This window comes from Pelmatolapia mariae, linkage group LG16_19, assembly GCF_036321145.2.
Source record: "Pelmatolapia mariae isolate MD_Pm_ZW linkage group LG16_19, Pm_UMD_F_2, whole genome shotgun sequence".
NCBI lineage: Eukaryota > Metazoa > Chordata > Actinopteri > Cichliformes > Cichlidae > Pelmatolapia > Pelmatolapia mariae.
The window spans coordinates 20507711-20528161 of NC_086241.1; the positions used below are offsets into that span (position 1 = coordinate 20507711).

The 20451-nt window shown below is 41.3% G+C and overlaps 2 protein-coding genes across 2 annotated transcripts in view; one reads left to right on the plus strand and one right to left on the minus strand.

Moving 5' to 3' along the window:
• The window catches only part of col4a2 (collagen, type IV, alpha 2), a 60136-nt gene extending 46731 nt beyond the window's left edge, over nt 1-13405 (plus strand). The window contains exons 20-48 of the mRNA XM_063496726.1: nt 1322-1471; nt 1557-1628; nt 1719-1870; nt 1984-2056; nt 2188-2294; nt 2461-2644; nt 3046-3090; nt 3379-3453; nt 3539-3637; nt 4076-4297; nt 4380-4541; nt 4625-4795; nt 4904-5047; nt 5128-5253; nt 5348-5529; nt 6549-6612; nt 6719-6793; nt 6895-7002; nt 7100-7207; nt 7293-7364; nt 7722-7847; nt 7980-8096; nt 8211-8372; nt 9701-9799; nt 9918-10064; nt 10150-10266; nt 10537-10728; nt 11217-11503; nt 12155-13405. Of these exons, the coding sequence (XP_063352796.1) occupies nt 1322-1471; nt 1557-1628; nt 1719-1870; nt 1984-2056; nt 2188-2294; nt 2461-2644; nt 3046-3090; nt 3379-3453; nt 3539-3637; nt 4076-4297; nt 4380-4541; nt 4625-4795; nt 4904-5047; nt 5128-5253; nt 5348-5529; nt 6549-6612; nt 6719-6793; nt 6895-7002; nt 7100-7207; nt 7293-7364; nt 7722-7847; nt 7980-8096; nt 8211-8372; nt 9701-9799; nt 9918-10064; nt 10150-10266; nt 10537-10728; nt 11217-11503; nt 12155-12409 (3893 nt within the window). The 3' untranslated portion in view covers nt 12410-13405. The remainder of the gene's footprint in view (nt 1-1321; nt 1472-1556; nt 1629-1718; nt 1871-1983; nt 2057-2187; nt 2295-2460; nt 2645-3045; nt 3091-3378; nt 3454-3538; nt 3638-4075; nt 4298-4379; nt 4542-4624; nt 4796-4903; nt 5048-5127; nt 5254-5347; nt 5530-6548; nt 6613-6718; nt 6794-6894; nt 7003-7099; nt 7208-7292; nt 7365-7721; nt 7848-7979; nt 8097-8210; nt 8373-9700; nt 9800-9917; nt 10065-10149; nt 10267-10536; nt 10729-11216; nt 11504-12154) is intronic.
• A 46-nt stretch (nt 13406-13451) lies between these two features.
• rab20 (RAB20, member RAS oncogene family) lies at nt 13452-19836 on the minus strand. Its single transcript, XM_063496733.1, has 2 exons — nt 19342-19836; nt 13452-14700 (listed from the first exon to the last, which is right to left on the minus strand). The coding sequence occupies exons 1-2, from the start codon at nt 19529-19531 to the stop codon at nt 14108-14110; spliced, it is 783 nt and encodes a 260-aa protein (XP_063352803.1). The 5' UTR covers nt 19532-19836; the 3' UTR covers nt 13452-14107.
• Between the last annotated feature and the right edge of the window lie 615 nt (nt 19837-20451).

Consider the following 20451-nt stretch of genomic DNA (forward strand, 5'->3'; position numbering starts at 1 on the left):
AAAATGGCTAAAAACTCCACCTCTACCACCTTCACCCAGTTACAGTAGTAGTACTAGTTTCCCAGGCCTTGTTGGAGTTGCGATTCCCCTGTGGAGGAACCATCTGTCAAAATCTGCCTAACTTGTGACTTTGTGGTGACTCACATTTTCCCCTTGGGCGTAGCCTAAGCAGAAAAAGATGGGAATGGGTTAACCTCCACTTGCCTTTTGATGACAGCGTTTCCTACTTCATACTTCAGAAAACTGTCTGCCCTGCTGTGCTCAATTCTGAAAAGTAGCATCAATCAAAATGAGTGATTTCGTCTCAGTACTTCGGATGAAGGACGAGATATAAATGGCAGTGCAATCCAGGTCTCTTTCACTGAGCCAAAATGCAGAAGCAGTGTGTGAAGAATTAAGTACACCCAATGATTCAGTAAACCAAAGTCATGCGGCCATGCTCTTTTTAGAGAGAAAAGCATTCTCCTGGCAACTCTCCCAAAGAAACCTGCAGTCTTTTTCTTATTGTACTGTCATGAACTTTAACGGCTAACATGCTAACTGAGGTCTGTGGAGGCTGAGCTCTTGGGTTTGTTTGATTCTTTGAACATTGCGTTCTGATGCTCGGGTTAATTTGCTGGCTTCTGCCTACTGCTTACCTTTGTAATTCCTACGGAGGCAGTAAGGTTGTACTTAGTTCTTCACACAGCAGGTTTTACTTTCATGGTGTAGGTTTTGTTAAATAAATAAAAATGCGCTGTAATACATGCTATGTTGTTGTTCATCTCTGGTTGTATATAAATCAATCTGGAAAGCCCTGATTTTTATCATGTCCTGATACTTAAAGCTAAAACTTGGAAAATAGCTGGGGGGGGCGTTATTTTTACATATGAAACTACCAGGTAACCCTATGTGACGTTATAGGCTGAGAGTTCCTTGTTTGACTTTCTAAAGTTAATAGAAATTGGAATGATTTAAGCCAGGGGTGTCGAACTCCAGGCCTCGAGGGCCGGTGTCCTGCAGGTTTTAGATGTGTCCTTGATGCAATCAGCATATTTAAATGGCTAAATTACCTCCTCAACGTGTCTTGAAGTTCTCCAGAGGCCCGGTAATGAACTAATCATTTGATTCAGGTTTGTTGACCCAGGGTGAGATCTAAAACCTACAGGACACCGGCCCTCGAGGTCTGGAGTCTGACACCCCTGATTTAAGCTACTTTAACACTATATTTGTACCACTGTGATAGGAGGCGTGTGCCGATGTCAACAAATGCAACTCAAACTCCTGGACTGTTGTTATAGCAGCAGAAATAACTTCTGAAAATGTTATTTGTTTCCATCAGTCTTCCTTTTGTTCGGGCCAGAAGGTTTTGGTGGAGATAAAGGAGACAAGGGCCAACAAGGTGAACCAGGACGCCCTGCTCTCAGTGCAGGACCACAGGGAGTCAAGGGGCGCAGCGGGGAGATGGGCCCTCCTGGACCAAAAGGGACATGTGAGTGAATCAGGTTACTTTTATTGTTGTCTCTGTTTGTAAAATCTGTTACATCTTTATGTATTGTACTTTTATTTGCCTTTAGGGGGAGAGTACCACAAGGGAGCCCCAGGTGAGGGAGGAAGGCCCGGGAACGCAGGCTCCAAAGGACCAAAAGGTGAAGTAGTAGTTTTCTAAACTGTTAATATTATAAATAAATAAAAAAGCAATCATATAATCAGAACAATTTCCTCCTGTGTACGTTTAGGTGATCATGGAGAATGTCAGTGCAACGTTGTAAATGCTATACCTGGTTTATCCGGCCGTCCTGGTGATCCTGGCGATCCTGGGATGACTGGAGAGTTTGGTCAGGAAGGTGATCCAGGAGATCCAGGTCTCCAAGGAGACGAGGGGTTCGCAGTAAGGCAAAATAAAGAAAAACCTGTAGAAAATAAGACAAACTCTACTTGTACAGACAACAAAACCCCAAAACATTTCCTTATTCCCCTCCGCTTTGCTCTCTTGTGCTATAGGGACTTCCTGGGCTCGATGGTTTGCCAGGCCCAAAAGGTCGTAAGGGGGACACAATTATCGCCAAAGACAAAGGTGCCTCTTATCTTATTTTTGTCTTATTTCAGATCAACAGTAGAGTTACAAGTGAGCAAGAAAAGAAATACCATGTTTATTTGTGTTTGTGATTGTTTGCATGCCTGGCAATGTCTTTGTATTCCCAACAGGACATCATGGTGACCCAGGAGATTCAGGAGAAGATGGTGAGCCAGGAGCACCTGGGGCTCCAGGCAGAAGCGGTCAGGCTGGTTTGCCTGGCAACCGAGGTCCTCCAGTGAGTCCCATCACTATTTCACATTGTCTTTACCTTTAAAAAAATCTCCTACTCTGTGATTTGCATCTTATCCTAAACTACTTGTTGCTCATTTGTTCCCTTTACTTGCCTCGCTTGAGTACCAACAATCTTAAAATGCAGTGATTGTGATGGTCCATATAAATAGGGAGAAGGACCCAGGGGAGAACATGGAGACAAAGGTTTCCCAGGTATTTCTGGTCGACCGGGTGCAGTAGGGCTGAGCGGAGAACCAGGTCTAATTTTTGAGGGTGTCAAAGGTGTGCGTGGCTTACCTGGTGACGACGGTCTTGCTGGCTATGATGGAAGTCCAGGAACACCAGGCAGTCCAGGTAATGAGCTGCCTCCTTACCTACTTTTATTCTGTCTTATTTGTGGTGTTGCATATATCTCCTCTAAGGCTTTGTCTCCTTACAGGCATTTTACTCATTTTCACTCTACCAAATATTACATTTTATTTTTTCTATTTAAAAATATTCTCTTTTGTCACTTAATGCAAGGAAGTAAAATGGGAATGACGATTAATGGCCGGTGTTTAAAAGAGGACGATGCATGTAGATTGTTTTCCATTTTAATGACTTTTCTTTCTTTGCCTCCTGCTATCTCTTTGTTGCAGGAGCTCCATCTCTCAAACCAGCTGCAGCTGAGCTTGTTTGAGATAATGCTTGTGCTTTTGAATAACTCTTATTTCGAATGCCTCTCTCTTTCATTCTCCCTCATTTGCAACTGAAAGGCGGCTGTAGTCTGACAGGAGGAGAAGGACAGGTGGATGTAACAGGTAGCTGGTATAACAACCTTTTCACCTTATTGCTTCGATTGTGACTACTCTGTTGTGCTTGGCTTCTATGTTATTTGTCTGGGATGCATGATGAGTTATGAAATGTTTAAAATATTTCGGTGTGTCAAGACACCAGCTAATGTAAGGATAAAGATAATGTCACTTTCTCAAAACCGTTCACGCTGGGCAGCAGTAAAAGTTCACCTTCACCAAAGTAGTTCTTTCTAAACACTTTGACGCACAATCAAAATCTTGTCCTGAATATTGTGTTTGTTATTTTCTTCTCAGGCCCTTGCGATACATTTGTAGGACCTTCTGGATCACCTGGACTTCCAGGGCCTACTGGATTACCAGGAGTTAAAGGTAAAATATCAAGACCCTGATGCTATGCTTTGTTCCTTGCAGGGGAACTATGTTTTGATACCTTCTTTTACGCTCGATCCAACAGGTCTTCCTGGCCAAAAAGGACCACAGGGTTTCTATGGAGTAACTGGAACGAAAGGAGAATTAGGAGATCAAGGCATTGGTGGCCCCCCTGGACCACCAGGTGAAGACTGATAAGAAAATCCCAAGGGCCAGTTTTAGTAACAGTATACACTTGCACAAAACCCTCTTTTGGTGTTAAAAGGCTACTGTTGGTACTTCCTTAAGAGGCATAGTGTCAGTCTTTTAGTTTCTTTGAACCTTTTCTCTCATCGGGTTTTTGACCCACTAATTTGAGCTGCTTTTTGTTCATTGTGTTGGTCGCTGTTGATGAACTTGCTATGACTTTATTAATTTGTGCATTTTTAGGAGATCATCCGCAGACCTTTGCACTCCCATCAGCCCTTTTTTTTTTTGAGATTGTACTGTAGCATCATGCTAATTTTCCCCGTTTAGTAAATCTGGCCCCACCTGTGCAATAGTCCTGTAGATAGAACTGTTCTAATGGTTGGTTGAAATATTATCTTTAGTCTATATTTTCTTTTATTGGTTCTTTAAACAGGTTTTACAGGCCCTCGTGGAGACTTGGGAACCCCAGGCAGTAAAGGCTCCGTAGGAGTCCCCGGCTCATCCGGTATGTCTGGTCGGCATGGAACACAGGGTGAAAAGGGTGTTCATGGAGAAATCTTGGATGCAATGCCTGGACCACCCGGAGACCCAGGACTGCCTGGACTTCGAGGGTTTAAAGGCCATTCGGGAGTAATAGGAGAACCAGGTTATCCAGGTAAGCAGTTTCTCTTTTTCATTTTTTCAAATCCCTAATTTGATAGGTATGATTCATGGTTTATATCCATCTACTTGTCCAGGAATGGGTGGCATGCCTGGTATGACTGGCTTAAAGGGTAAGGTTGGCCCTCCAGGGCTGCTGGGGGAGGAAGGAAAGCCTGGACCAGATGGCAATTTTGGCTATCCTGGTGATCCTGGGAGGACAGGTCCCCGAGGGCTACATGGTGCAGTTGGACACCCAGGTTAGAAGAATATACACACAGATGTACATTTCCAAAAATCTTCACATTTATGTCTGACATCCCTCTTATGTCTTGTTGTCCAGGTTTAACTGGAGAGAGGGGAAATGAAGGAGACCTAGGTCCTCCAGGACCTATTGGTTTAAAAGGTATCCCAGGGGAATTTGGAAATGATGGCGTCATCGGAGAGAGTGGTCCATCCGGTGATCCAGGATTTCCCGGTTTAAATGGACGCCCTGGCGTTCCAGGAATGAAGGGTTTGTTTCTTAATTAATCAAATGCTTAAGACCATAAAGAAACACAAAATAAATTATGTGAACATGCCCACCATTTGTCAAAATGTTCTGTGGTTCCTCCATTTTAAGGATACAAAGGGTCACATGGCATGTCAGGTTTTGAGGGTCGTAGTGGTGATCTCGGATTGAAGGGCCACAGTGGACTGAAAGGAAAGTCAGGACTGCAAGGTGAAGTAGGCCCAAAAGGAATAAAAGGCCAAGGTGGAGAAAAAGGTGAGACTGGCACCTGTAGATTCCTAGAGCTGTTTTGAAACTGGACAAAAACTCAACAACTGACCACAACTGTCTGCTAGGTGATCGTGGTCTGACAGGACCTCCTGGGGAGAAACCAAAAATTCCTCCACAGATGCTTGTTGAAATGAAAGGACTCAAGGGAGAGGATGGACCTGTAGGAAATCAAGGTTTCATTGGGGCAAGAGGTGCGAAGCTCAAATCAAAATTTATTTCCTCATTTTGTCTCAGTTCCTCTGCTCTCTCACCCCTAACTTTGTCACATCTTACTCTTTTCCAAAGGCTCTAAGGGTTTTCCCGGTGTGCCGGGGGAGGAGGGAACCCATGGTTTCCCTGGGGACCCCAGCAATGAGAAAGGATATCAAGGAGATCCAGGTCCACAGGGGCTACCAGGAATCAAAGGAATGCCAGGGATATCTGGAAACCGAGGGATTACTGGTTTCGGGGGAATGCCCGGTGTAAAGGTGAAACTATCAATAAAATGAATGTAATTCAGTTATCAAGGGGCAACATCCAGGTCTGAGTGAAGAAGTCAGCGACAAGATGTGGAAGTCTTCCAATACTCACTTGAGGAAGGCTCTAAAGCAAGTCAGCTGAAGTAACTGACTTATTGGAATGTCCAACTTTATCTCTATGAGACATCTATGCAGTGCACCTTACACTTTGCTAGTGCTGTACATGAACATGCTATAAAGTATGCTTTTGTTAAACTCGCTTATATTTCCTGCGCTCAGCTAAGTTGTGAAAAAAAGTTTGAAACTGCAGACTCAATACTAGCATCCCCGGCTCTAAAAAAAATTATCCCCTTGCACTAGTGTACAGGTGTTGTAAAAGGCACGTTCAGCTCATCATGCACTGTTTTCACCATGGCTAGTGCTAGCAGCATTTGCTAGCAGACAATGCACCTACCGTCAGTAGTGCTGAAGCCAGTCCCTATATAAAGATTTTACTTCACAGTAACACGATCAAGCTCTATGTCTGTGTTTTAGCTCTATGTAGCCACAGAACACCCCCCACTCCCACCACATCAGTGCTAAACAGCAGACAGGTGCAGCTAGATTCTAGTAGGTGGATATAGTGGAGCAGTTAGCAGCTAAAAGCTAAAGTTCCCTAAACTTCCTATAGAAGTAGTACTTCTCCAAAGAAAAATATTGTTTAAAAGTTTTATATAATTGAGTGTGATTTAGAGACAGTGAGGCCCAAGGATACTATTGGAGTGCAATATAAAAAACAGGTGTAAAGTGATTCAGGATAAACTGATCCAGGATAAAGTCTAGTTATGTATCTTGACCCTCTGACCTTTACAATTTCTTTCTCTATCTTCCTGAATGGTTTGAGAACTTCTTTAAATCCTAAATTTATATTTTCAGCTTCGTCTGTAAAAATTCATTTTTTTACCTGCATGTTCAGCACGTTTCTTTTCTCGCAGACATCATTCCTGTGTGTGCATATGTTTTTAATTGTCCACATATAACTTTTTTAGGGAACTAAAGGGAGTCCTGGTGCCTATGGCTCATCGGGTGAAAAAGGAAGGAAGGGAGACAAAGGTACAACCAGGAACTTCAATTTCAGACATTCTGAGATTTTAAACACTGATTATAGTGATCATGAGGGAAATTTGTATGTGGTGTTAAATTGTAATACATGTCACAGGTGAGAAAGGCCCTCGTATAGACCTTCCTGGAGTTCCTGGATTGAGAGGAGAGGATGGATTTCTAGGAGAGCCAGGTACAAACTGTAGCTCATCAAATTTCTTCTTTTCTTGTTTTGATTAGCAATTGTTAACAAGTGATGGTCTGAAATTAAATGATTTAATATCCCTCTTAAAGGCCAGACAGGACTAACTGGAACGACTGGGGACAGAGGTATACCTGGCTTTGAAGGTATTAAAGGCATGAAGGGAGAGGCAGGCATTCTGGGATTACCAGGATTTCCAGGTAGAACACACAATCACACTGACCACCTAATTGTACAGTTTTGAATGCTAGATATTATATATGCATGACACTGCATTTACATGTATATATTTCATAGGATCGGATGGGCAGAAGGGAACTTCTGGTAATCAAGGTCAAAAGGGCCTTCCAGGCTCTCCTGGGCAAGAGGGCCAACCAGGCATTCCTGGCTTCCGGGGTGTCAAAGGTATCAGATAACTGTCCTGTTCTTTCTCTTCAAACTACATGCCTGTTTTCTCCAATATTATTCTGTGCTATGAAAATGTGTACAGGTCTTCCTGGCCCAAAAGGTCTTGATGGATTAGATGGATTGAAAGGGCAGAAGGGTTTCACTGGAACACCAGGTACTATTTTCCAAGAATTCATGGACATTTTTTCCCTGTGTGCAATGCTAAAACATATAGAGTATAATACCTCTACTGAATTATACCACTAATATTTCAAAATAAAGGTCAACCACTACTTCAGATACACAAAGGATAGTGGATAAAGAACATCCAAAATAGCGAAAAATAGCATCACAAGCTGGGGGTTAGACTCTAAACATAATATCAAAATGTGTCTTTGTCTTTCATTGGTTGTGTATTCATAGACATTAAAGCAACAATTAAATCCAGCCTAAACAGAATGAAAGATATGTCTTGCTTTTTCTGTGTTGCAAAGACTTTAGTAACCCCACATTTCCTGGCTTTTTCCATCAGGTCCAAACATCACTGGACCTGTTGGGGAGACGGGAATTAAAGGACAGAAGGGAGACAGCGGTGACCCTAATAACCAGCCAGGTCCTCCAGGTGCACTGGGTTCGAAAGGCTTCCAGGGACCTCATGGTTAGTCTCTACCGTCATGCATTAATAAGACCCACTTAGACAAGAGAGCATCCACCTGCAGAGGTTATCATAATCTTGTGATACAATTCAACTTTCTTAAACCTTACACGATCCCATGTTTCATCCATTCAGGTGATCAAGGACAACCTGGCCCACCAGGATTCCGTGGCCCTCCAGGATCAAATGGGACCCCAGACAGAAGGGGACCCAGTGGGGACCCTGGCTTTGCTGGACCTAAAGGATACCAAGGTAAAAAAGATTCAGTTTTGTGAAAGGAAACCATTGTTATTTCACACCAGTATACTGGGATGCTTTGTCTTCAATTTATCTGTATTTATTAACCCGTATTGACGTATTTTCCAGGTTTCACTGGAAACAGAGGTTTTTCTGGTGTGGACGCTCCCCCAGGAGAGAAGGGTGTAACAGGAATAAATGGCTTTCCTGGATTCCCAGGAAGGAAAGGAATTAAAGGAGATCAAGGTCCAGTTGGATACATAGGGTCAAATGGTATTTCTGGGAAGAAAGGTACGGATTAAATTAAAACATTTAACTGTGTTTAAATTAGTACTGCATGAGTGTACATGGTCAAATAATCAGCTAATGGAATTGCAACAGTATTATTTAATTTCTAGAGTTTGTCACAACAGTACAGTTTTGTATAAAAAAAAACATTGTCACTGCACTCTTTGTGTCCTATGAAAAATTAAGCACACTGCAGTATTCGGTAGCTTGTACTTACTTGAAGTATTTTTTTTCTGTGCAACTATATCAGTCTCACACATTGCTGTGGATGACTTTTGGCCCCCTCTTCTTTACGTTGCTTCAGTTCATTGAGGTTTGCAGGTATTCATTAATGCAAAGCTCACCATTTGTGTTGCCAACTTACCACCTTGATTCTTTTCTTTTTTTTAGTTATTCTGCTGTAGCTTTACTGGTTTGCTTGGGATATTGTCCTATTGCATGTCCCACTTTCAACCAAGTTTTAGCTGGTAGGCGGATGGCCTCACATTGGACTCTAGAATACTTTGGTACACAGAGGAGTTCAGTGACTGAAAAGTAACAGGGTGTCATGGCTGCAAAACAAGCCAAAATCCTCACCCCTCCACCACTGTGATTAACAGTGGGTATGAGGTGTTTGTTGATATGCTGGGTTAGGTTTTCACCAAATGTGGTGCCATGCATTATGGCCAAACCCTTCCACTTTGGGTTTAGCTGTCAAAAGGACATTGTTCCGGAAATCTTGTGTGCATTCAGAGGTAAATTTGCAAACCTAAGTCATATGGTGATGTTCTTAGAGAAAATAATTTTTCTCTGGCAACCATTCCAAACAAGTCATACTAGTGCAGTCTTTTTCTAATTATTCTGCCATTAACTTTAACATTTAGCTTGCTAAATGAGGTCTGAGATGTAGTCTTGGGTTTTTGGAGTTTCTCTAAGCATTGCACAGTCTGAAACAGGATAAAGTTGCAGGGATGCCCACTCCTGGGAAGATTGTGTTAACTCACACTCGAAACCCCCATTCCAGCAAACTGCCTAAATGTCTGCTTTTTAGAGGTGGTCACACTCCCCGGTGATCAGTTAATCAAGTGCATTTGCTACTTACCCTCCTAATTCCTATGGAAGCAGTAATGGTGCTCACAGCACTCCTGTGAAAACTTTCTTTTTCACATGACTATCAGTTTTTTGGGACGCTAGACTTCTTACTAGTAATTTAGGCCAAAGAAATACTATTGAATTACCTAAAAATCACACAAGGAACCTTAAGTTACAAAAAGATAGTGCCAAAGATGCCCCATACGGTCCTGCTAAGGCGTATTATGATGATTAATTTCATCTGCTTTTTTTTGTTACAGGAATGAAAGGAGAGCAAGGATTCATGGGATTACCTGGCAAGACTGGTGCAAAGGGAGAAAGAGGGCCAGTCGGTCCAAAAGGAAGCACTGGACTTCCAGGTTAATTATAGATTCATAATATACTGACTGACCTCTAGGTATCATACCCTGTGTGGGTACATGTATGCTCTTTTTCTTTTTGTCTTCACTGTTATAATATGAGCTATCTGTTTTCCAGGTCTTCCTGGGCCTCCAGGAAACCAGGGTCCTCCTCCAGTTTCCATCAGAATTCCAGGAGAGAGGGGAATTCCTGGACCACAGGGTATCCGAGGACCCAAGGGGTATATAGGGGATCCAGGTGCACAAGGTCCTCCTGGAGATCAAGGTTAGTTATTGTAAAACTTTTGCTGTTGACCATTCCTAAAAATTGTCTGGCCCAATTAATACATATAGATACTGTTTCTGTACAGGGTTCATGGGACCCATTGGACAAAAAGGAATGCCAGGGATCAGTGGTAGACCGGGAATCCCTGGATTGCGTGGCGAAGGTGGACAAATTGGCCACCCTGGTCTACAGGGCATGGAAGGTGCGTCTGATACTCTGGTATTTTGGAATTAGCTTAATAAAACCTGGATTAAAAGATTTAAAGTAGGTGTAAAGTAGGTAGTTGTGTGAGTGTTGATTTAGTGAAAAAATGTCAAATGTCTGTTTGGATTATCGTAATATCTTAGAGTAGATGGTTATCAGGTCTTGAGGCCATATATGAAATACTGAATGATTCAGGTATACTCAGTATGTGAATGCATCACCTCAGTAGGTTATAAGACCACCGAATGAACTCCTCATCCCTCATTAGGTCGCCACGGTAACCCGGGAATTTCCGGTTTACCTGGCATGCCTGGCCGCAGTGTCAATGTGGGTTATTTGCTGGTGAAACACAGTCAGTCCGATCAGATACCCATGTGTCCCGTGGGTATGGCTAAACTGTGGGATGGCTACAGCTTGCTGTACCTCGAGGGCCAGGAAAAGGCCCACAACCAGGACCTTGGTAAGTCATCCTAAGTGTGAAAATTACTCTACATGTGTTAATGTGTGTTAAAGTTTTACTTGCTTCTTCGTGCTGAATGTTGTTCTTTACAACTGCGGCTGCATGTTTGTGGTCACTGTCACGCAGAAGCAATGTTTCACTATTTGTAACTTCCTGATGGTGTTGCATGATAGAAATGAACCTCTTGATTATTTTAAGGCTGCTTTTAAAATGTTGACCGACAGATTCTGTCAGATTACTTTAAATCTGCTAAACAAAACTATTTAAAGTGTACCACACAGACAAAACCTTTCAAAGAAGAAAAAAATACCATCTTCTTATTATACATGACAAGTTCGTAAATTTATATATTTATATAATATGTAATAGCTTGATTTTTTTTTTCACTTGTGTGATATTTAGTGATTTAATTTCTTTACATTTTGCTTCAAAGGAGCGAGAAATTCCTGTAATTTTTATAAAGTGTTTGTATTTTCTGTTTTTTCAAGGTTTGGCAGGCTCCTGCCTCTCAAAGTTCAGCACCATGCCCTTCATCTACTGCAATCCAGGAGACATTTGTTACTATGCCAGCAGAAATGACAAATCCTACTGGCTGTCAACAACTGCCCCTCTACCTATGATGCCTGTAGAGCAGGGCGACATAAAACCATACATCAGCCGCTGCTCAGTGTGTGAAGCTCCATCAGTTGCAATAGCAGTGCACAGTCAGGACATCACCATCCCACAGTGTCCTGCAGGCTGGCGCAGCTTGTGGATTGGCTACTCCTTCCTCATGGTGAGTTTCAGGTTCAGGTTCCAGAAGTCTGATTTACAGTGTGTGTGTGTGTGTGGGATAATGTGCAGACAGAGAAGTTACATAGTTGTAGAGTAGCATGTGGCTTTCTGAACCATAAATCCAATTCCTAAACCATCTTGCAACCAACATGCATTTTTTTCTAATAGCCAGCAGGGGGCGACTCCTCTGGTTGCAAAAAGAAGTCAAATTGTGCAGAAAAGTGTGAACTTTGACCTTAGTAAATATTTCTCTGTTACATTCATGGTCTGAATTTCTAGTTTTAAGTCTTATTAAAAGCAGCAGGATGTTTATTTTCTGAATTATGGCCCCATTCTTCACATATGACAAGAAATCAGGGTTTCCAATATATGTTTAAATTCTATAATTAAAATTCAGAATATGTAGGAAATATTTTTAACAGAACTGATTGATGTATTGGTGCATATGTATATCTTGTCCTACTTCTACAGAAATACACATAATTATTTCCCAGTAACTGGTGTTAGCATCAGCCCTGGCCCCAAAACAATTGTATTGGTTGACTTTATTTTAATATTATTGGATTTGCTGACAGAGAAAACACATTTTCAGATGTTCAACTCGACTTCTCACCTGCCTGATTAAAATTTCCTTTCACCTTTGTCCTTGCAGCACACCGCAGCAGGAAACGAAGGCGGAGGTCAGTCCTTGTCGTCGCCCGGTTCGTGCCTGGAGGACTTCCGCACAACACCATTCATCGAGTGCAACGGGGCAAAAGGCACTTGCCACTACTTTGCTAACAAGCAGAGCTTCTGGCTGACCTCCATAGATCAGCAGTTCCACTCTGAGCCGTCATCAGAGACGCTAAAAGCAGGCCAGCTCCTGTCACGCATCGGCCGTTGCCAGGTCTGCATGAAGAACTTGTGAAAGACTCAACAGCGGACTTCACATTCACAGCGGTCTAATACTAAAACCGATCAGATAACAGGGGATCCAGAAAATGTAGATCACTGTCAATGGGGAAACTGTTTCGCTGAGCCGCAGAGCTCAGATATGCAATGACTGATGATTGAGATGCCTCGAGCTTTGAGTTACACTGTAGATAAATAAGGAGAGGCCCCTCGGTGAGAACGGCAGTATTGTGGAAAAACATCATCTTTGTGTTAAATGTAGTTTGGTGCTTAATTTTTTTTAACTTATTACCTCAGTTACTATGACACATTGTTAACTATCAGAGACCGTACACTACAGCTGAACCAAAGATGCACACATGTATGCAATGCTTAGTTTAACTACATGCTCTTATTGTTTAGGATTTAAAGCCCGACATAAAGACACTAACACTGCTTTTCAGCCACATGAAAGTGAGGAGGGTTTCATTGGAGCTCATGAACACCTGTTTGTAGATACTTTTGAAAGGATTATCCTGCTTCTTTTCAGTTACTCTTACAAAGCAGACTTTTATAAAATTACCATGCACCATTAGCTTGTTTTATGCTTTTGTCAACTTCTGCAGAGCCACGTAACTTTTCCTGACGCGTTCGTACAATGCACTGATACTGTTTTTACTATCTGAATGAACTTGACCCCATCCCTGCAAGTTTTTTAAATGTATATCCAATCTAATACTACTTACATCATTTTCCTTTACACTTGTATCCTCTGGATTACGCCATCGGGACAGAATGTAAACACAGAGGTCTGACCATAGCCGATCCTTGCCCCTGTCACTGACCCTTTGTTAGATAGGAGCGTTTTACAGAATTTAGAAAAGATTCTATTTCATCTACATGCACTTCTTAAGAAATAGATTATTAGACCAGAAAAATACTGACAACATCTGATATAATTGTAATATAATTATAGTGTTTTTATAACATGATTATTTCATCGGATCGGAAAGATTAAATGTTGTTTGTTACACTTGTGTGTCATTGTCCTTCTGAATCTCACAAAGCAGACTGCAAAGTGCAAAATAAAAAATCTTTATTACGACAGAATGCTTAAAAATTCGAACAGCTGTATTTTTATTTATTTATTTATTTTTAAATACACTCATCGAAAAGTTCCAAAAAGTGCAGATAAAATATAAAGATCAGTATCAACACTAGTGACAGAACTTTAAAGTCTGATTAATAAAACCTTAAAATTCATCATAAACAGTGCAACGTGCAGCCTAACTAATTAGTGCTGTTACATGTGCGTGAAGTTCTGGTGGTGAAACGCTGACAAACGGCAGTGACGGCCTTCTAATCTGTGTCGTCTGTCCTCAGGAGCACGTTTGGGCTATTAGTGCAGTTCGAGTCATTAGAGTGGAAAGTTTCAGAAACAAAGAGTGATAATGCGCCGTGCATTTTATGTCCCTTCCTTACAAAGAAATATGGGAAAAATCTCTCTGGACACTATGATCTTCACAGCATCACAAGTGTAGATTTGTGTTTTACCAAGAGGTCATTAACACGATTTGGTCTCAGTTAAGGCAAGAGGAAAAAATAAAGAAAAAAAAGAAAGGAAAAGTACCATCACAGTATGCATTTGGTCGTCAGACTATCCTGGTGATTGCCTTTGGTTAAAAATGAGTCTACAGGTGGCCTCCGCCTCCTCTTCCTCACCTCTCTTTGACCCCTAACAGCAGCCAGATCTTCCCTTCTTGCTGCCGACCATCCTGCATTCCTCTAGATCCACAGTAGGAGATTCCTGATTCTCTTGCCTCTTCCTTAGAATGGAAGGCAGCACCAGATCAAACAGCGTCTCAAACAGGGTGTCCACGTTATAGCCGGTCTTGGCACTCGTCTCAAAGCACATCTTCTCTGCTGGCAAGCTGCTCTTTTCCTCCAGGCCCTTATAGCGCAGTATTCTCCCATAAAGAGCCACTGCATCCTCATTGATCACCTGCTTGCGAAGCATCACGCCAGGTAGGGATGTAGGGGAGGCCGGCGGCGTGGGACAACCAGACAGCACCTCGCACTCCTGGTTGCACTCAGTTCGGTCCTTGACCAGGCCATCTGAGTCCTGGCATAGCTGGGCTTTGGAGTCCGTGAGATCCGCCTTGTTTCCCACTAAGGCGTAGATGCAGTCATGGTTAGCGGTGTCAGTCAGGGACAGGAAGCGCTCCTCCAGCTCAGCTAGGCTCTGCCAGTTGGTGACGTCGTAAGTGAGGATGACTGCGGCTGCACCTCGACAGTACATGGATCCCAGACCGTGGAACTGTTCCCGGCCTGAGGAGACAAAGGCAGGTCAAAAGAGTCTGAGTACCAACTCACCTCGAGCACTCATTTTTCAAAAAAAAAGAAAAAAGATTTTCTGTACGAGCAACGGAAAGACATTGTGTGACAGTCAGCAGTTTGAAAACAGAAACAATCTTTGTTATTGAAATATGCAGAATGCTTGAAAGGGCGCATTGTGTGAATCCAGTGCACTGTGGGAACGTTCTGGTAACACACTCAGCTGTCACTGAGAAACACCTCACAAAATCTAATAAGTCTACTAAATCCTACTTTTATTTGAAGTTGTTTTTTTAATTAACCTCTACAGACTTTAACAAAAACCTTCCCCACCAGGGGGCACTGTTTTACAAGTGAGTGCACTGAGATATTTTGGGATGTTTGTTGTTGTTGCAGCTTTTCATATTTCTTCCTAGCCTAACCCACAATTCAAGGGCAGGAGGTCGACTAATTGTTGTGGTTTTCTTCATATTATTGTTGAGTCTTTACCTTAGGATATAATGAAACTTGAGGCGACTGTTGGGATTTGACGCTATATAAATAAAACTGAATTTAACTTCATTACTAGAGACTAGTAAGATGTACGTAACTAGATGTTTAAACATCGACGAACCTGCATAATTAATATTTGATTGAACATATTCTTATTTTATTATGGCAGAACGGCAGTTAGCGGTTCAAGGATAACTGCAGCCCCCCCTCTCTCCCTCTGATAGTTGTAAAAAAGTGAGGGGAAAGTAAACAGATGGCACCCGAGCTAAACAGTGTGGTTCTGCAGTACTTTGACATAAAAAATATGTTTGTATAAAATGGAATATGACAAAGCAACCAAAGCCAGGCTGCTTCGTAAGTTCAATGTTTGACAAAGGTATTAATCCCAAACTCCTCTTAAAAAGATCGCTGAGACCATTTTTTTGTGTGTGTGTGTGGTTTTACGGGGATTTTTCCATTCACAAACAGTCGTTTTATATTAGAATGCCAATCAGTCAACTGACAGGAGTGGGTGGATTTAAACGGTCTGGAATGTGATGCTGCTGAAGGCAAATAATGCACTTCAACAGCACCACGATCTACTGCCTTAAAAGTTACCATCAAGAACAGTAACTGCCCCTATCCAACCCATTCATCCATCTTTTCTGCTTATCCAGTTCAGTGTCACGGTGAGGCTTGAGCCCATCCCAGCTATCACAGGCGAGAGTGCAGGGTAGATCCTGGACAAGTCGCATGTCGACCGCAGGGCTAACAAACCGCCCACGCAGACACGGTGAGAACATGCAGACCTAGGACCTCCTTGCTGTTGCTTTGAGGTGAAAGTGTTAACCACCGTGCTTTGCAGCCTTTGTCAATCCATTTCAGGAAATAACTGAACATTCAAACCCTCACAAAGACAGATTTATAGCAAAGCTGTTTTGTTAGTGTGCTTACTTAGCTATACAAAACCTGGAAACAGTATTTATGCATCTGCTGTGTTTTTTATCAAGTGATTGATGATTTATTAGTTTGTTTTCCCTAGCCATCATTTAAAGATACTGATGACAGACTCATATATGAAAAAGAAAAGCAGCAAACGGTACTTTTTCCTCCCCCCCCCTTCTCATTGACAAATAAAGAATTTTCTTTTTCATGCCGTCAGCTCAAATGGCAGGAATGTACAACAACTTACTCAGCTCTCCTGCTACTCTGGGAAAATACTGCTACATGCAACTTTGGAAAAGACAGGTTAAAGCACGGGGACTCAATTCCTCCTGTCATAACGTCATCATGTGACTTTAAAGAGGAAGAGGCCAGGCAGCATGAAGGCCCGCACACTAGAATGTAACTGAAAAGACTCTAGTAAAGAAGCAGCCAGCTTAGAGTTTCACGGATTAACAAAAATAAGGACAACAGCAGTCAAGACTTCCACACTATCACAGCTTTGTGGTGTATACCGAAATATCTACAACAACTGAAATGACTCAGCGCTAACTGCACTCAACAGGGACTTGACACAGAGGTCGTGGAGTTGGGGAACACAGTCAGGAAATGGCTCACTGGTGACATGGCCAGACTTTCCTTATCTCGATGGTTCACCAGCTCCATTTCTGTGAAGTACATATTTGCCTAAGAAGGTTTGCCCTAATTCTTGTTTACACAACACTTGAATACAGTCAGCGCCGAGCTTATTCATCAGCAGTTACTGGACTGTTCCTGTCACGACCAACAGAAAAGGCCAAATGAGTTTATCTGAATACACTGTGACACAATATTCAATATCACAGAGAAAAGACAAGCTGGCTCTGCCTGTGAGAAACCCTCTATAATGAAGGGCGTTATTTACTTGGTGCATTAATAAAGGACAAATAACTGAAGAACTGACCTATATTTCACTTACTATCGCACAGACAGAACTATAATGACTGACCTACATTTAACTCAGTAATCATTTTAGTTTAGTCAGCAGGAAAACTGTTGGAGTTGTACTAATAATGCTTTCATTTTCAGGTTACAGAGTCACAATAAAAACTTTCCTTTTGATTTCAAATCAAAACTTCAGTGGCTGTTTGTCAAATAAGTGAACAATTTCAGACACATACATGTAAAACAGGGTTGCCAAACATAAGGTTCAAGGTCCAGAATCAGCCTGCAAAACACTCCAATCTGGCCTATTGAACGGTTTTTAAAATTTTGAAGGATGACATAAATTTTAAACTTTAGAATTCTTTTTACAGCTTTTCCTACTGTAAAGAAAACACGTTCCCATGACGATTCATACTACACCAATGTAAGTAAGTAATAGATAAACAATGAAATAATAGAAAGCTATAGGGTTTTTTTTTTTCAATATTTACTATACTAATTTCAGATTTTTACGTTGCGTTAAAAAAAATAAATTATCAATTAACAAAATATTTTCTAATTACAGTGTCCATTAGTCTGCACACTGAGCTAATGGAACTTTTTCTATAATTTCACACATTTATTTCTTATAATTTAAGCCCAAAAAGCATTTTTTTAATCAAACAGAAAAACTGAGATTTTTTTTTCAAAAGAAAAAAAAAATCACAGTTCTTGTTCTTATGTTAAAATAGCTCAGTGATTAAATGTAAACTTAAACTTCTTTACACTGACAGAAAAGGGAGTTTCACTGGTCTTGCCCAACTAAAATCAATGTAAAATAAGTTTGACATTCCTCATATAAAATGTAAAGTTTAGTTTTCTGGTAAAAAATTACTATTAAAAAAAATAAATAAAAATACCCTCAGCACTGGAGCCCAAAGCAAAATTGAACACACACAGTCTAGTTTTAGGGGCTCCAAATTCATTTACAGTTTTCCACCAAATCAGAAAAGCAGTGGTTGTAATTTCTGAATCCTCTATCCCACGTACAAATACATGTGACCATTTCTGCAGAAGTACCCAGATGATATTTCTCTATCGGGTCACACTCGTACAAATTGAGCAACACAAATCAAGACAAAACATGCTTCTTTCCTTGTTCAGCACAAAGGAAGTGAACATGGGAACTGATTTAAGAAATGGAGCATTTTTCGGTAAATTAGGACAAAGGCCAGCATGTAAAAACATGTGGGGTTTGTCCAGGGGGTGTTTGTCTGCATAGTGGGTGATTTTCTGGCAGCAACTTTGAGCTTTAAAGAGAGAAGTTTGTGTGTGTGTGTGTGTGTGTGTGGGGGGGGGGGGTTGTGTGTTACCTTAAAAGGGATTACTCAGTTACATTCATTATTAATACACCTTTGATTCTTCATGACTAAAAAATCTGCCATTACCTGTGATGATAAGAAACTAAAACTGATATTCTCTTGCTCTTTGAATGCCCACTTATCAAAAAAAGGAAAGAAAAAAGAAAAACTGGTTTGTTTTCCAGAATAGCTGACTGACAGATCTTTATGTCACAATTACCGTTAATATTGCATAATACCCAGAACAGATGTCCGTGTTTCTGATGTTGGCGGGACAATATATACGAAAGTTACTTCTTCAGGATTCCTCTTGGTTGAGATTCTCAAATAAATGAATAAATGAGAAATGAATCCCTACTTTTAGTTTTTTTTTTTCCCCCGAGGCATTTTTCTTCCCAACTAGCTGCAAAGATATCCTGGTGTCGCTTTTAATACATCATGCTTACAGTGCAGTATTGTGATAACATCATCATAGTGAGTAACGCATCATGATTGTACTGTAACATGAAATATTCCTTGTCTTGATTTTTATTTATTTTTTTAAATGGTAGAAATCTCTTTAATATGTCACTTAAAAGTCGTATTTTCTTTAAATATTAAAGTAGTCCCTTGAAGGGGAAGTGAAACTGACTTTTTTCCATGCAGACCAAATGAAAACTCCACTTATTTCCTATCTACCCACAGATCAATAAATACCATGCTTATTTTTGAGGAACTCGGTCAGCTTTTACGATAAGATCGACTCTAGAAATATTTTTAAAAAGTGACTAAAGCGAATAAAAGTCAGACTAAAAGCTTAGGCCGTCTGAACACACAGAGAGGTCACATGGCAGTGATTACCTCAGGTGAACGGATCATTCCTTATCAGGTAAACAAAGGCACTGAACCACGGGAAGAAGGCACGATAAGAGTCTAGAGTAAACATTGGGGAAAGAGGGTAGAGTAAAGGATGGATTACCAGCTGTGTCCCATATTGAGATATTGTAAGGTCCCCATTGTTTGAGGAAAAACGCCCCTCCGACGGTGCTGACGGTCTCTTTGAATTTCCTCTCCATGTACCTGTGGAGCAGCGACGTCTTCCCCACGTTCATGTCTCCCAGGAGAACAATCTTGACGTCGGGCCTCTTCATCTTCGACACCTCGGGCATGACGCTGGTTTGTTCGGGTCCCGCTATTTTATTTCTCTGCTGCTCGGAGCGAAGACGCGCTCTAACTCGTGAAAAACACCGCAGGCTGGTCGCGAATTCCTCTGACAAACGCCATTTTCTGAACGAAAATTCACTTCTGATAACGTGTCTATCCGGTGTTAGCTCATTCTCAAATCTGCTGTCCAAGTCCGAACTTCAAAAAGTCACTGAGGTAAAACAGGAAGTAGATGACGAGCCGCAGACCCACGAGGAGAATTTGCTCTGAGCCCTGTCTTCCAGGTGGAGGAGGACGTGGGCGGCCTCTAGTGGACAGTGGGAACAAAAGAAAAAAAACGACTATTTTCAAGTTCAGTTATTATTATTATTATTATTATTAAACATAACCGTGCCTAAGTCAAATAAGTTTAAGTGTATAGGCTGTATATGCTGCTGGGAAATAATCATAAATAAAAACTACTTAGTCAATATTGGTATTATTAAAAAAGATTGAGGGCAGCCTTATGAGTAGGACAATTTTCCACACAATAACGAAAAAAAGGGACAGCGTTGCATTGAAAACACAAAGACCCCTGTCTGATTTTCTTCTTCTTTCATTAAAATGCACTGACAGCAAATATTACATAATATACCTCTCCTCAAAGCATTCCTTATGGTTATATTTATGCCTTTAGTGTGGTGTTAGTAGCGGTCTCCAAGGCTTAAGTGTGATTTGAGTGGTCAAGCCTGAAGTTGTTTTATGCCTACCAGACAAAACCCAGGGCGACAAGTACAACTGTCTATAATTCCGATTTGTAATTAGTCGGTGGGCGGGTATTAGTTTTCAAACTAAGCATAACACACATTCTTCTGGGATTTTACGCTCTCTTAGTGGTATACGTGTCGCTTAATTGTGTTTTTCTGTTAGTTTGGAGGATTAAAAA

Bases quoted from the DNA above. Each gene is read 5' to 3' on its own strand.
- rab20 (XM_063496733.1), bottom strand. From the start codon at position 19,531: ATGCCCGAGGTGTCGAAGATGAAGAGGCCCGACGTCAAGATTGTTCTC. The intron at 14,701-19,341 runs GTAATCCATCCT...TTGTCTCCTCAG, and splicing joins CTCAATATGGGACACAGCTG to GCCGGGAACAGTTCCACGGT.